At 42.4% G+C, this 15,737-nt stretch overlaps 1 protein-coding gene across 1 annotated transcript in view; it reads left to right on the top strand.

Annotated features, from left to right (window-relative positions):
• Arl6IP1 (ADP-ribosylation factor-like 6 interacting protein 1) overlaps nt 1–15,510 on the top strand; it is a 32,969-nt gene extending 17,459 nt beyond the window's left edge. The window contains exons 6-7 of the mRNA XM_065445036.1: nt 2,890–3,059; nt 12,443–15,510. Coding sequence (XP_065301108.1) covers nt 2,890–3,005 — 116 coding nt within the window. The 3' untranslated portion in view covers nt 3,006–3,059; nt 12,443–15,510. The remainder of the gene's footprint in view (nt 1–2,889; nt 3,060–12,442) is intronic.
• Nucleotides 15,511–15,737: the final 227 nt, after the last annotated feature.

Here is a 15,737-nt window from a genome sequence, read left to right as displayed (position 1 = left end):
AAATTGTGCATGCATACGTTTTCATGTTCGATACGGCAGTGGGCCACGTTCTGCAAAGTGGGGATGTGTGTTAATCGCAAATTTTGCTTTGAAAGAGCATCTTCACAGCAGTGCATTCTTATTGGCAAGGTGCTGCATTGTGCTTCAGTAGCACAATAGTGAGAAGTTGCAATCATGATAATATAAAGTTAAGAACACTACTTAGGAGTAATAACATGGCATAATTTTATACTGCTGCACATCCATTCACCAAAGATGTAGGCCACCAATTAAGTGTGCAAGTTACTAAAACCATAGCACTATCGCACTAAGTGGCAAAAGTAGAAACTAGTGAGTATGTTCTAGTTAGCCCTAACTCAACCACATCTCATTTGGCTGCAGTAGAACATAAAAAAAACAATATTGTTTCTGGAATTTTGCTTTGTATCAATTGGTGAGGGGGGGGGTGTTCTTTTCATAAAATGTTTGATAGTTTTATGCAGCTGTTTGCTTGGGTTATGTAGTGAACTGTTTGCCTTTTCAAAGGTTGTATTGAGGAGCATGAAATATATGCAAAAATATACTGCAGTTGACAATGTACTTTATTGTAGGGGATATTTTCATTTTCTATGCAGTCTTAATACTTCAGTACTGTGTTTCACATGTACAAAATTAGTATGTTAAGTTTGCTAGTACATACCACTGATATATAATGGAGTAAGTGCCACGCATGCAATTTGATGTCATTAGATGCCATATTTGATAATGCATGTACTGTCGAATGCCTCTACAATGAAATGACCTGTATAACAAAAGGTTATGTCCTGGCCAAATTCCTATTTTTCATATGTATAGTGAACACTTCTACAACATAGACTAAATTTGCCTGTACAACTGAGGAATTTAGGCGTCCCCAAAGGCTGATTTTTTTTATTTTGGCAGCGATGCCACCACTGCCTTTAGCACATGCCACTGAGCTGTGCTCTGCGCTAATGGCAGCGCTAGCAATGCACTTGACAAGCATGACAAACAGACTTGCTGCTGTGCTCTGTGAATCTCGCAAGTGGTATGCTTGTAACGCAGCTGCAGGCAGCAACGGCTGGCCAATGTGTCCCACTTGGTCACAAACCTGATGCTATAATCGTAACTGGCAACTGACAACGATTTCGAAGCTATGTAGGACAGAAAGGACATGAATGTCACCAAAAGCGACAGTGATGGAGAGCCAGCAACGAACCAAGAGTTTTGGCAGCAAGGGTGGTGTTGGCAGAATTTGATGATGTGCAGCTTTACCTTGCGTCACTCTCTTGTTTTGTCACGGAACATGCCGTGAACCACTAAGTTTGGTTGCACTTGTACATTCTGTCGGATGGAAGTGTCACAAAAAGTTATGGACTTACTTCTTTCGTGAATTCATGTTAAATAAAGCTTTTCTCTTGTGGATCTTGCTTAGTTTGCTCTATTGCGACCGGTGCGGTGTGCATTCTTTTCAGCGAAGTGACCTGTACAAGGATTTTGGAGGTCCCAAGCACTTCGTTGTTGAAGGCATTTCACTGTAGTTAATATGGCTCTGGAACATGGTCTTATAGAATGACTCGAACTTATTGCTTTAAGGTGCAAACAGTACAGTGAAAGCTCGTTAATTCGAACTTCAATAATTCGAATTTATGGATAATTCGAACTGTACCATTTGGTCCGGCCAAGCTCCACAGAAGTCTATGTATAAAGAAGTCCGTTAATTCGAACACGAGAAGGTTCCCTCACGGTTAATTCGAACTACGCTCGCCTGGCACACGGCCAGAGAAACGCGCCTACTGCCTACACACAAGGCTGTATTGCCTCCGAAACGGAGAGAACGGCGAGAGAAGGCAAAATTGGAAAAAAATCTAACCGACGCGGGGTGAGCCAGAAGGCAGCGGCGGCTGCCGCCTCTCCGTTCTACGTAACCTCCGAGACTTATTGCCCGCTGCGAATCTCGGAGGCTTCGCAAATCTTGTACAGCTGCTAATGCTGTGCGGAGATGGCACGGCAAGCACCAAAACACAGCGAATCAAGTACGTCGCAGCTGCGCTTGCAATCAAGAACCAACGAATCGGGGCCTTCGCCACCTTCACATGTTCAGCGTCTTTCCCTCGGCAGTCTTCATCGGCTGTGCACCTCTGTTTTCAGCTTAGGAGGCATCGGCCGTTGCGATTCATTGTGATGGTGTTAAGCCTCGGCTAACGTTCGTTTCATTGGACGTCGGTGGTGTGGCACAGTCGGACCAAGAGCTTCGACTCGAAGATTCGCCAAATTTCTGACATGCCCTACTACTTCCAAATCGCAGTGTACTGTTGCTCTCCTTCTCTTTCGTTAGTTCGAACTTTCGTTAATTCGAACTGAAGCGGCTTCCCCTTGCGGTTCGAATTAACGAGCTTTTACTGTATTTCTGGAAAGTATTAATAACCTACATTAAAGTTCAGTTTGCATTTCTCAGCCCTCATCCTGTGCCTTAAAAGAAAAAAGAAAAGCATACTTCAGCTGATTTTGAATCGAAAGCTGAAACTCTTGAAGCAAAGTGATGTAACACGTCTGATAATTCCTGGTTTGTGAAGGAATGTTTTTTTTTTCGCTTAAGTGTGTCATTAAGTCAATTAATTTGTTACATACTTATTTGCAAACGACATAAAGCATTGAGGACAAGAATAAACAATACTATATGTGTTGATAGAGTACAGTGGCACTAACCTTTGAAGCCATTAAATGCACACAGAGTGGGCCCACCTGATACTCTAATGTGACATTTATTGTGTGACAACTCTTTGTGTGGCAACCCCTAGTTCCAGGGTCCCATATTACCTGCTCACTGTGATGTCAGCGTTACATTGCAACAGTTTTCTCATAATGGTCCCTTTCTCTCACGGCTTGCAGTGCTATTCCTTGCAATGATTCCTGGCATGAAGCACCACGGCATCTTCAAGAAGTACTTCTCAGCGACTGTCCTCACCGTCAGGAATGTAATTGCAGACAAGATGAAGAAGAACTAATCTTGTACAACCACTCTGCGGCTGAAAGCATTATTAAGCACAAGTGACAAAAAGGTGAGTACGTAAACTGCAAGGCTTGCACTTTGGCAACTGGCATCTTCATAAACAATGTATATGCAGACGACGTGAATTACAGTCAACGTCCAATTTTTCGAACTCCCTAGAGGCAGCGAAAATGTCCGAAAAGTCGGGCAGTCCGAAAGAATGAATGCATGTCTTTTACTGGCCCCAAGGGCTCAAATCGCCACAGGCACGTCCGAAATAGCTCTGAAGGCCTGTCGGTATACTTTTAAGCGTATCAGTGCTCGTACTGTGACCCGTGACTATTGCCCCTCCCCACTCCTGGTACGCTTCACCGTGTAACATTGCTGTAGTGAGGTGAAAGACTTTAGAAGACCAGCATTAGTCAATGCGTCGTGGTTTCCGAGCTTCGAAGCCATTGGCGAAGATTACAAAGGCGCATTCGGCACCATTGTAGCGAATCATTTTAATGAAAAACACGGCACCAAACAGCGAGAACCTTGGTAGTGAACTAAGTATAACTAGGCCCTAGTTATGCCGCGGTGGTGGCTACAGCTGCCAGTGGATCTGCATGCGAGAGCGCCTGTTCGAGGCGGCAAGATAATAAAGATGACGGCAGTGATGGCTTCGATCAATGCTAGTTTTGGACCTGCAGTCATGGCAAAAGTCTGTAAAATCAGACGGCAAAGGGTTTCTGGATCCAAAATTTCAGACATTCTTATACATTGACTCTATGGGTACCGTGGCAGTGCTGCGAAGACGACCGAATTATCGGGCATTGTCCAACAAATTGGGCATCTGAAAATCGTTCGTTGACTGTAATTCGACCCTAATGGGATCGACAAAATTCGTCGAATAATTTGGCTGGTCGAATTAAACAAAACACGGAAAGCACACCACTGAATCAATTGGAAGTATTTGCCCCGATTCTAACACACCCCTGAATCAGACATGCACCCACTTTTTATGGATTGAGAGCAGAAAATTAATGCAGGAAAGATATTAAGAGGCCTAAACAAAAAACTCAAATGTGCACCCGATTTTTTAGCAAAAGAAAAAAAACATAGCATGCCTTCAATCCTGCCAATAAAATGAAACCGGCAAACTTTACCTTCACAGAATGGAAAGTTGTTTATGTAATGTTCGTCGTCTTCACTCTTGGACAGTATTTTATGGCTGTCTATAAAGAACCATAGATTGAAGTACAATCCAAGGTGTGTTTGATATTCTTCATTTATCAAACGACTCCGCAACAATCTGAAATGGGATGAGGGCCCCTGTCTAGACTAACCACTTGACTGGTTCGTCCTGCAACGCATGCAATTTGGAATGCCAGGAACATGCAACGCAACTTGTTGCCACTCACTTAACATGTAAAATTACTTATTGTTTGATTGTGCTTTCGTAATCAGACTGAAGGTGGCGCGTTGATGCCATCGTGCTATGCGAGAACTTCTGTTGCCATCCATGGTCGCCATCTTGTGACGGCAATGGTGATAATGCTGACTATACTTGCTTTGATGGCAGGTTGTTGTGAACACTACAAATGTGGTGTTGGTTTCATATTAAATTGCACCATGGAAGCAATTTTTGGCCAAATGTTCTTAAAAAAAAGGTGCACGTAAGAATCTGGTGAATGCTGTAATAGTTTATTGTTTTTCCTTCAACATCTTCCTGGGGCAGGCTGAAAATAGGTGCTTTCGACAGGAGATAATGTAAAAGGATAGACAGTTGGGTGAGTTGGTACGGTTGAGAAATAGCGCTCGTCTTGTCTGCTCCTTTCTGTGTCCGTGTTTCACTTCGCGCTAGAAGCCAAAATCAGGAGATAATGTATTTTCAATGCATTGACTGTACCCTAACCGCTGCCAAGACAAACCTATTAATACAGTAAATAACCAATACAATACAAATAAACCAATACCATAATAATCAAATAATACAAATAAACCAATACAATCCTATTAAAGATGATGCAGCCGTCTGCAAAGAATCTTAGTGGGACAGTTATATCAGAAGGCAAATCATTCATAAAGATAAGAAATAAAAGGTACCCTAAACAAAACTGGTTTGAACCTGGATTTAATTTTATTTATTGCAACATACTGCTCACGAGAGCGGAGGTAGGACCTAAACCACTTGGTAATATTTGGACTTCTAAATGTTTCATTTATCTTTAGCAAGAGTTTAGGATGGAGACTTTATAAAAATGCTTTGGCAAAGTCTAAAAAAATGAGGTTAATCTGTCCTCAACTATTTATTGTTTGTGAAAGATTGTGGACTGTCGGAACAAGCTGCATTATTGTAGACAACCCTTGATGAAAACCATGTTGCATTGGTGGTAATAAATTGAAAGTTTCCAGATAACTTGAGAGATGTCTACAGACTATATACTCAAGCAGTTTGGAGCAGGTGCTCATAAGACAAATGAGCCTGTAATTAGCTATGTCTGATGTGCTCCCTATTTTATGAAGTGGAATTATTTTAGCTTGTTTCCAGGCCATACGAACTGTTCCCTGGGTAAGTGAAGAGTGAAAGATTATGGTAAGGAATTTAGCGACCCACTGAGCATATATATATATATATATATATATATATATATATATATATATAGGAACAGATTTGAGATGTCAGAAACACAGGATTTCCTAGCTTTAATGCGCAGAAGAAAGTTCGGGACTCCTTCCTCATTGATCAGAAGTCGCACGCTGAAGGGTGAGCGGAAGTGTCACAAAAGGATGGAAGTGTAGCATCATCTTTGGTGAGAATGGAGGAAAAGAAGGAACTAAAATTTTCTGTACGTTCCTGGATAGTTCTTTCATCATCAGCTTTATGATGTTTCTATGTTTCTTTGTAGGGTTTACATATCTCCAAAATTTACTAGGTGCTTCTTGAAGGAAGTTTTCAGTGTTGCATCAAAGAATCTCTCTTTGCATTCTTTGACAAAACGAGTGAAGTCTAGCCTCATGTTATGAAGTGGATTCTTGTTCTGTGCACTTGGATCTCGAGAACAAGCTTTCCTTTTCCTTTTAATCCTCCATTTAACGTGAATTACTTCCCTTGTAATCCAGGGGTTTCTTCTTTTGCACTTCTTCAAGCCCTTAGGGATAAATTGTGTAGTATAGTGCACCGTAATCTTGGAAAAAAAATTCCACAGATCATCAGTGCCACCATTTGATTCATATATAGACATGAATTTATCAAACGACTTTTCAAGGTAATCCAAAACACTAACGTCATCAGCAGCTTGAAAATTTAGATACTGGATGTTTGAATCCTGGCTCAAGGGGTACGAGGACAGATTCAAGGACAGAATAACCATTTTGTGGTCGAGTAAACCTTCACCAACAATGCAGTCATTCACATACATTGTCAAAGCACTGAAGATTAAATTAAGGTCAACTGCAGATGACACTGTTGCACACACACTAGTAAATTTACTAACAAGCTGTGTTAAATTGTAAGAAAATATTAAACCCAAAAACACTTCAAAAGAGGTGACATCTGTATCTCCAGCCACGTATGAATTCCAATCAGTAGCCGGGAGATTAAAATCGCCTAGTAACAGCTGTCCTGCTCCTTCATTGTACGTTTCCATAAATTGTCTTGGTAGCAAGATATGGTCTACAGGAGAGTTTGGAGCCCTTTTTACCCCCCCCCCCCCCCAATGAATACAACGCGATTATTCAAGTAAAATATTCTTGCGCGCACAATTGACAAGGACACAGTGAAGGGGACACACGAGCGCTTACGCCCCTTCACTGTGTCCTTGTCAATTGTGCGCGCAAGAATATTTTACTATGAATTCGTACCAACTCGCCCAACTATCAATTCTGCTACAGCGATTATTCAATTTTGTTCTAATCCACACATCCTCAATATCACCGGGTACTTCTAAAGTGGAAAAAACTATGTTTCGCTTGACCAGAAGAGCCACGTCTCTGCCTCTTCCATCTCGATCACTCCTAATCAATGTGTAACCAGGTGGTGTGATTTTGCTATCAGGTATACATTTATGCAACCAACCAGGTTTCCATAAATATAGCAATATCAGGTTCATGATCAATAACTAGAGTTTCAAGCACATTTCCTTGGTTTAATATACTTCTCGCATTTACGTCATTTTGAAGCCAACAAGTTGACCTTGCACATGTCAATTATCACTTGTTCCTGAATCGCTTTTCAGCACCTTTAGTCACACTCTTCATGCCAGCAGTACAGCGTGTTGTTTACCCTCAACTTATCATACAAGCTTTACCTTCATTCCTGCCTTCTTTTCCTCAGTCCGCGAGACCCATAGTTTCTTTTCTTATTCCCTGTACTCTTTAGAGAAATCCTCACCGATACTGTAATCCATATCCTTCAATTTTGAGCAGTTGTGCAAAACTTTCCTTTTATCCCTATAGTCAGTCTGCCATCCTCAGGATGACTGGACAAGTTTTACCAGAAAGTTTCTTGCCTAACCTGTGAATTTTTTCAGTAGAAGTTACATTCACTTTTAGAGTAGCGCTAAATATTTTCTTTTACTTCTCTTACAAAGGTTTCTTCCTTCTCATTTTATCATCTGCTATTCTTCTAATGATAAGGTTATTTTGTCGTGAACGATTATCCAAATCATCCACGTGTTTGACCAGACCAGATGTCTTAAAACTGCGGCCATCCCACAATTGTTTCAAGAGTTACGAGCCAGTTCTAAGTCTCCTCTAGGCTTTGTACCTTAGTTTCAATGAGAAGCCAGTTCTGCATGTCTTGAGAATCTTGTTTCAAACAGGTCTTGCTTTTCTTGAACTGCAGTAAGTTCAGACAAAATTTCTTTCTGATTCTAGAGCAATTCCTTGCACGTATCATCCATTATTGTTCCTGGATTCGTCTCCACATCCCCAGAGAGACTTAGCAACAGGTCCGCAATGGAAAAACAGTCGCATATACAGTCAGCGACAACTCCTGCACACGGCAACACTGTAAGACCAAGAACATCACTATGGAAGCCATTCTTTCGGTCACCAACCTGCATGAACAGTGACACGTCAGGCGATATTGTCACGGTGGTGCTGTACTGTCCACTGAAGCTTATAGGCGATGCACAAGCTACCGTATTTACTCGCATGATGATCGCACTTTTTTGTTAAAAAAATTGACGCGAATTCAGGGGTGCGATCATTACATGGGTTAACTCTTTCGGGACCGGGGAAAAAACAGGCAATTCTGATGGGTGTCAAAAATTATTTTTTATTACGAATAGTCATTACGCTATATTGCTGCAATGTTTATCAAAATGTAGCTAATTAGATGGTCTTTCATGCATAAAGAAAGGTTAGACTTAAAAGTGATATATAATATTTTTTAAAAAATCTCAAATTCAAGATTTGCTGAAAGAACAACATAAAAAAGTTGGAAAAGTCATGGATATACAAGTGGAAAAACATAATAAAAAAAATTCAAGATATACAAAATGTGCCACAATGCCTCCTTTCTTGCTTGTGAAAATTTGGCACGCGTATCTACAACTGTCTTTTTTTTGTGTGAAATCTAGCTTGCACCAGTGGTCAGCCACTCAGGTCCCACGATTCTTGTGCCACTCGACGAAGCAGTTCCGGGCAGTCGTAAAACACAAGTGAACTTGGCATGTGCTGCAAAAGACATTAGTTTTGAGCTCGATTTTTTTCTGCTCATAGCACAGCTTGCAGTTTCTGCGTTTTGCCACTTTTTCCGGCTTGTGGAGTGCATGTTTTGCGACGGGTGGTGGAGGCGTGTGTGCTTGCTTGGCACCGTCAAGATTCAGAAGCTGCCGAATGAGCTCTTCTCTAAAAGCTAGGTGGTCAAACCCGGCAGTGCGTGCCAGCTCAGGAATCTCTGGGTGCAATGTGCGGTGAGCTTGGAAGAGTACAAAACTGTTCACACATGCAATATCGATGCAGTGGAAGAACAGAGTCTTCCACCACCGTACGCTTCTCATGAGAACATTATAATATCCAATCATTTGATCCGATTTATCTACGCCTAGCATGCCAGCATTATAATCATGGATCAGCAGAGGCTTTGTTATAGATATCTGAGTCCAGGAGTTTTGCCCTCTTTCCCTTCTTTTTGCAGTGACCGTGTCATTTGCAGTATGAACCGTGCTCATCATGTTGACAACACGCCGGTCTTTCCACTGAAGGTACAGGATGTTCTGATCGCGCAACCATCGAATGTCGCCACGTCGAGCTTTTTTTTCCCACCGTGCATCCTTCAGTTCGGCAGGAAATCCTCGGCGATCCTTGCGTGTGGTTCCGCAAGCCAATGTTTTTCGGCTGAGAAGATGACTGAACAGGCTAGTAGAAGTGTAAAAATTGTCCATAAAGATCCTGTAGCCCTGATCAAGATATCTGTGACACAGCTGGCAAACTACGTCGAAAGCTAAGCCATGGGGCCCTGACTGCTCACGCTTACCGGTATACACACTAAACTGCACAGTATATCCGGTGCCAGGGTCAGCTAGGACCCACAGCTTGTAGCCCCATTTTGTTACTTTATCTTTGATATACTGTCGGATGCCTGACCGCCCTTTCGATTTCACCATGCGCTCATCCACGGAAAGATCGCGATGTGGCTGGAAAAGATTCGCTGACACTTCGTTCATGTGTTGCAGGAGCCACCACATGTATCGGAGCTTTCCTCTTGAACTTTGAGTGACATCGTCCAAGTCTGCAACTTGCAACATTGCGAGTAGAGCTATGAACCGGCGTCGCCGCATGATCCGTGGTGGGAGCAGACCGCTGTACAGATCTCCTACGTTCCAATACAGCTTCAGCCGAGGAACCTTCACAACGCCCATGTAAATTACGAGTCCGATAAACTTTAGCATTTCACTTGGGGTGACTTCTTCCCAAGATCCATCGGAACAAGCATCCGTTGGTTTTTCCAAAATGTGAGTCCAAGCATACTTGTTCGTGTTGTCACAAATTGTTTCGATCACATTCATCGAGAAAAACAGAAGAAAGAAGTCCAGAGCAGTCAAGAATTTCTTTGATCCGCTTCTGAGCGCCACGCCCACTTCTGCGTCCAAGTACACGCCAGGTTCCCGTCGCGGCGAAAACTCAATCCGCTTCTGCGCTGGCGGCAGCAGATCATTGCCGTAGCTTGTTGAGACCCTATCAAGTAAAGATAAAATAATGAGAACATATAGCGAGCCCGTTCACCTACTCCAGAAAGAAATGAATGTGGAACTATGCTCACCTTCGGCTACTAGATGAAGTCCGTGGCTCATCATCATCCGAATCGGAGTCCGAAATAAAATCGGAGCTGCCGAAGTCGTCTTCAGACTCTTCGCTGCTCGGTTCATCAAAAAAATCCGTTGCCGAAGCAGCGGAATCGCGCGATTGACGGCGTTCTTTTCGAGCGACCGGACGCGAGCACGACGCCATTTTCCACTGCGTCCGCCGCCGCCGCAATCGAGAAAATTCTCTCGCGCGTATCGCCACCTGCTGGAAATGAAAGAAACTATGCCGAAACCGAGAGTCTAGTTCCTGACGACCTCCTAGATGGAGCTACATGTCCAAGCGCGCGGAAATTTGAACGGGGCAGTGCGCGCAAAACCGTCGATCATATAGGATCGATGGCCTATGGGCCGGTCCCGAAAGTGTTAAATTTCCCGCGAAAAGAATTTTTTTTGTTTTCATCCCACGTTTGATGCGGGATGACAACATGTCAACAAACAGGCGGCTTCCGCTGTAACAGTGCGGGACACCAAAACAAACATGGCGGCCGGTGGAGCAAGCCGAACACGCTTTTTTTCTCCTTGTGATAATGTGTATTGTATAATCTGGGAACCTATGAACTGGTGAAAAAGAAGCCTAACTGCATTGGGTCATTTCTTGTGTTTTCTATTGCGAATGTTTGCGCCGGAAAATACTATGTAACGGGATTGTATTAACAAGGTTCTACTGTATGCATGCCCTAGTACGGGGAAACTTGAGATTTGTCAGCAACCAGTGTCCAGAAAATGGTGGACAGGAAGACACCGTGTTGCGTGGTTGTACAATTACAGCGTAAACCCGTTTATCTGTAGTTAGTTTTTTTTTATTTCGATGTTTTTATTGTTTTTGTGAGTGCATACAAGTTAGACAGCAGTATATGCAAAGTTTTGCCGTTTCACATCATACCACGACCATAATTTATAATGGACCTTTTTTTGCTGGCTAATCACGGTTCATTGTAATGAGCATTGACTGTAGACCGTTTTGGTTGTTCACATGGAGGCACGCGTGACTACTACAGCTTTTTTAAACACGCCTCTCTGAGCACGCTTCTAATAGTGTTCCACGTTATCAACGCATGGCCAGTACTCAATGCTCTGCCGCCATCTGGTAGTTAAAAATCGAAGCACATTCGCAGCAGTGGTGGTGTCTTTTGTTGTGCCTAGCAGCATCAAATCAGACAGCTGATCTCAATAATAATGACAAAGCGTCGCTAATATTTTATTCTCAAATTGAGATGAGACTAAGTGAAGCCTGATTTTACCATTTATTTCTTGCTTTCGCAGCAACGACCATGCACGAAGGGCAAATGCGGATTGAAGTGGGTGACCCGGATGCTGCGTTGTTATATGCTAGTTAGCATGCCTGCATAACCTGCAAAGCTCTTCGTTGTGTTCTGCACATGCACCAATAGTGGGCTAAATGCTTGCAAGAACTGTGCATATGCTATACTAACACTGTCTAATGAAATTTTAAAGCGATAGCTTTTCTTGACTCCTCCCAACACTTTGCGGTTTAAGTTTAAATAAATAAAAATGTCTGGTGGTTGGTTTCAAATCCAGGTCCCCCAGCACAGAAGGCTGGTGCTGTAACCATCAGGCGACAGATGCGTGCCTGAAAAGAGAATTATCAATCCGGACAATTTCCCTCGTGCAGGGCCAGCGTTTGAGATGCCTGGCATGTCAGGCCCATTGCATAGGAACAACTTAGTACTTGCACAAAGGGAGAGCTTGCTTCCTCTAGTTGACGAAGAAGTTACGAGATGCATTTGTTCCTAAAATTTGCCGCACATCTCTCATCGTACTGAGATGTGTTTCCACAAGGTGAACCACGTCGTGTCTTGCAATTCAACACATTGTCATGCTGAATAAAAGTGCCGCTTTCTCTGAAAGAGATGTGTTCATCACTAAAATCTGCAGCGTGTCTCTTGTCGTAATGTGCAAGCTATTGCTTACAAGGATATCAACTCATAGGTGGTTCTGCCAGGAAATTTGTTGTTGCTGACATACAATTCATGCCCGTAGGCATAGGAAATTTTGCGGCAAATGTTGATTAACTTGAACTCTCTCTTGAACTCTCTTGTGAGCATCTCTCTCTTGGTGCCATAGCAGTTTTCTTTCAAGCTCAAAAGTTCTATTGTGGAGGTACTTCATAGCTATACTTGCTTTTGGGTCATTGCAGGAAATGAAACTGCTTGCTGGTGTGCTGATGTAAAGAGCGAAGTGTGGCAGGACCGTGAAAAATCTGCTGATGCCTGCCCTGCTCTACTTCAGTTGTGAAAGCTTCAGCAGCTGTACCGGAAAACCGCCTTGTGCTGCCATATGGTCATCGTGCATGTGACACGGGCACTGTATACTGTGAAACTAAGAGTGTGCAGAAATACTGCCTTTGTTGAACCTATCCAACAGGCATCCTAGGATGTGTGCTGTTCTCGCTCCTTATTTATGTTCTTGAGTGTCCGGATCATTCATATTTCTCTGTGCTTTGTTATAGCATTTGATGCTTTAGAACTTTGCACTTTCTTTGCTTTGCTTTTATTGCTTTTATTGCAACTCTGCTTTTATTATCAATACATAAGTTTGTAGGCAATGAACAGGGCATGTTTACACCGGCAAGTCGGAAAGGTTGCGCAACCTGTCTGTAAAAAAGTGGCTGCCAATGCCCACCCCTGCACTGACACTTTCCTGAGCGACAGGTATTGGACACACTCAGTAAGGTTAGGAGGTTGCTTAATTGCATGCAGTAATGTTCTGTGTCATGGCTGTAGCCAAAGAAAATGTTCGGAGTTCTTAGGTATTTTAGTTGTCCACCTATCCCTTGAACATTCTTTGTCTTATGCCTTCTATCAGCATCTTTGTACTGCTAAGCAAGAACATGCCTGAAAGAAAATAGTTGTAGCCATGTGTGCTTGCTTCAGAACGCTGATTGAATGTATAGAACATGTTAAGCCCCTTCAATCGCAGTATAAAGGTTAAATTTTCAATCCGTAATAATTCCTATTCTAAACACACTTGTCATATTTAGTAGAGTGGCTAGTTGGTGAAAGTCCTTCTTGTAATAAGGGGGTTGCTGCACTATAAACATGCAGACAACAGGTGATCGTCATATCTGGTGATATTAAACAACCTTCCTGCCGAAACTGCTTAGGGCAAGAGCCATCATATGAGATTAAAGAAGCACCGCCATTTGCAATATGTGGCTCAAGGTGTGCCTGTTGGACAGCGAGCTTAGCAATGCAAGTCACATTGCTGCCAGGCAACTCCTTCAACATGTTGCACAGCCGCAGTGACTTGCTGGTGTGAACATGCCCTTCGTATCCCGATACTCTTTTTCACTTGCTGCCAGAGGTAGGCATCATTTAGTATAGGCATCTTAACTGTGGAAAAGTGGGGCATCTGAGATGAGTAGTTATTTTAAGCACGTTAGCATTGCGAAGCTAAAACTGAACAGAACCCTGAAAAAAAAAAAGTTTGCTTTTCGGTTTGCAGTCTAGTCAGCACTCTTCCCTTCCCTTTGGAACATATATGCTTCATTATACTTACACAAATTATACATCAAGAGTCTAATGAAATGAATGATCATTTGCTTTCTTGTAGAGCAAGCAACAAGTAAATACCTCTACCCCTCTTGAAGACACTTTTCGCTACATTTTTCGTTTAACTTCTGTGTGTGTTTCAGGGTATGAAAAAAGTAATCTGTAAAACCAAAGCAAAGCATACCTGTTTGTGCTTCTTTATACGTCTGCAACCTTGACTGGCTCTATGAAAAAAAAAAACACAGATCTGCTGTTGCAGTGTGTGCAAACAGTGCCGCTTTTCAAGTAGCATTGCTGATGGCTGTGCTAATATTATTTTCACTTGTAGACTTCTGGTGCAACTTTAGTATGCCCAGTTTCGGGCTTAAAGGTGTGCTTTGAAAACTTGAAATGGTACAGGTGACAAAGGGAGTTGTAATGACTGTCACAGCATGCTGCCAAGCTGCATAACCTTTATTTAATTAAAAGCTGCAATTTTTTCAGGGATAGCTTTCATCTGCTTTCTGCAACAATAGTCCATGGTTGACATGTAGCTCCTGGTATGCTGCCTATTGGGAAATATATGAAGTTAGAAAAGGAGGGGGAAAAAAAGTGAGAAAAAGAAAACATACATTGATAACTGCTTCTTTACATAGAGTGTGGACCGCAGCAGAGAAAGCGAGACATTTTGCTAGGAGATGCAAAGGTCGTACAAGGTGCTGCGGGTTTTGCTGCGAGTGTGCTGTGGATTCATGTGCAACTTTTTTCTCTTCTGTGCTACTTAGTAGTAGAGCATCACTTTATCTAGATGTGCTTTCTTGGAGATGTTCGCATCATTTTTGTCATGCCATGTATCGCAGAGCAGCAGATAGTGTAAATCAGCTTTTGAAACTCGATTGAAGTGGATGACATTAATGTGGATTGTGCTTTTGGTGTTTGTCTACTTGAGTGGTTTGTAAAGATCCACTGAGGCCCAGCCTTCCCACCCAGTACCTTTGCGCATCTGCAGAGGAAAGATAAGATAACCTTGGCACTCCGTCAGATTTTTCAGCAGAAAGCTGAGAAGGGCAGAAATACAATCAACCCAGGGCTTGGGTTTGGTAATTGTGAAAGTCATCCTTTTGTCGCTAAACAACTTTCCCATTGCCATGCATCTTCGGTACGACAAGGCATGAAACTTGCTTGTGAAGTAAAGGCTGCCTTCTTAAAAGTGATAGCATGTGTGAATGACCTAGCTTCACATAGTTGCGGAGGTTATGTACAAGTATTAGCCAAAACCCACCTCTTGCAGCACAGTTGCAGCTAACGTGCTCTGAATGTGCCCATTGTCAAAGCTTACTTTTATTCGTGAACATTTCTTAAGCTTCCTTGTGTTCTCTTAGTTCTCTAGATATTTTAATGTATGGATTGTTTCTTGGGATGCATATCATGGTATTCTGGCATATGCCTTATCTGAAGTAGTTCACACGGATATATTAACTGAGATTGTTTAGTCAGCACAGTTTTTTCTTTTTCCCCTTGAGTTAGCAGATATTGTTAAGTTTTTTTTAGTGAGTTTGTGAAAGCTGTGTGTGTCTATGTATGTACGTGTGAATGAATAGTACAAATTTGTTGTGCTGTACATCTTGATTTATGCCGACGCTGACAGTTGTGTGTAGTACGCACTGATCGACTGCAGAGTGTGAAGAACAATGTCGTGTCACTTTTGCCAGACAATAAAAAAATATAAACTGAACTTGTTCGACTTAGGAAGTCAGTATTTTCTCAAGTCCTTGAATGTGAGTTGTGAAGATCATGAAATCCATGTTGTGAAAGGAAAAGTTGATAGTGAGAAGCTTTAAGGGGCCACATATGCATTTCTGGCCACGCTGATTGATCATCTGTTGCAATTTGTCCATTTCCTGGACCAGGGTGAGCCCAGATAGAAAGAAACCGTCTGGATTTTCTTTGTATCTTTATTCT

This window comes from Dermacentor albipictus, chromosome 2, assembly GCF_038994185.2.
Source record: "Dermacentor albipictus isolate Rhodes 1998 colony chromosome 2, USDA_Dalb.pri_finalv2, whole genome shotgun sequence".
Classification (NCBI taxonomy): Eukaryota; Metazoa; Arthropoda; class Arachnida; order Ixodida; family Ixodidae; genus Dermacentor; species Dermacentor albipictus.
Note: the sequence above shows the minus strand (reverse complement) of the source record. Positions and strands in the feature narration are given on the sequence as shown.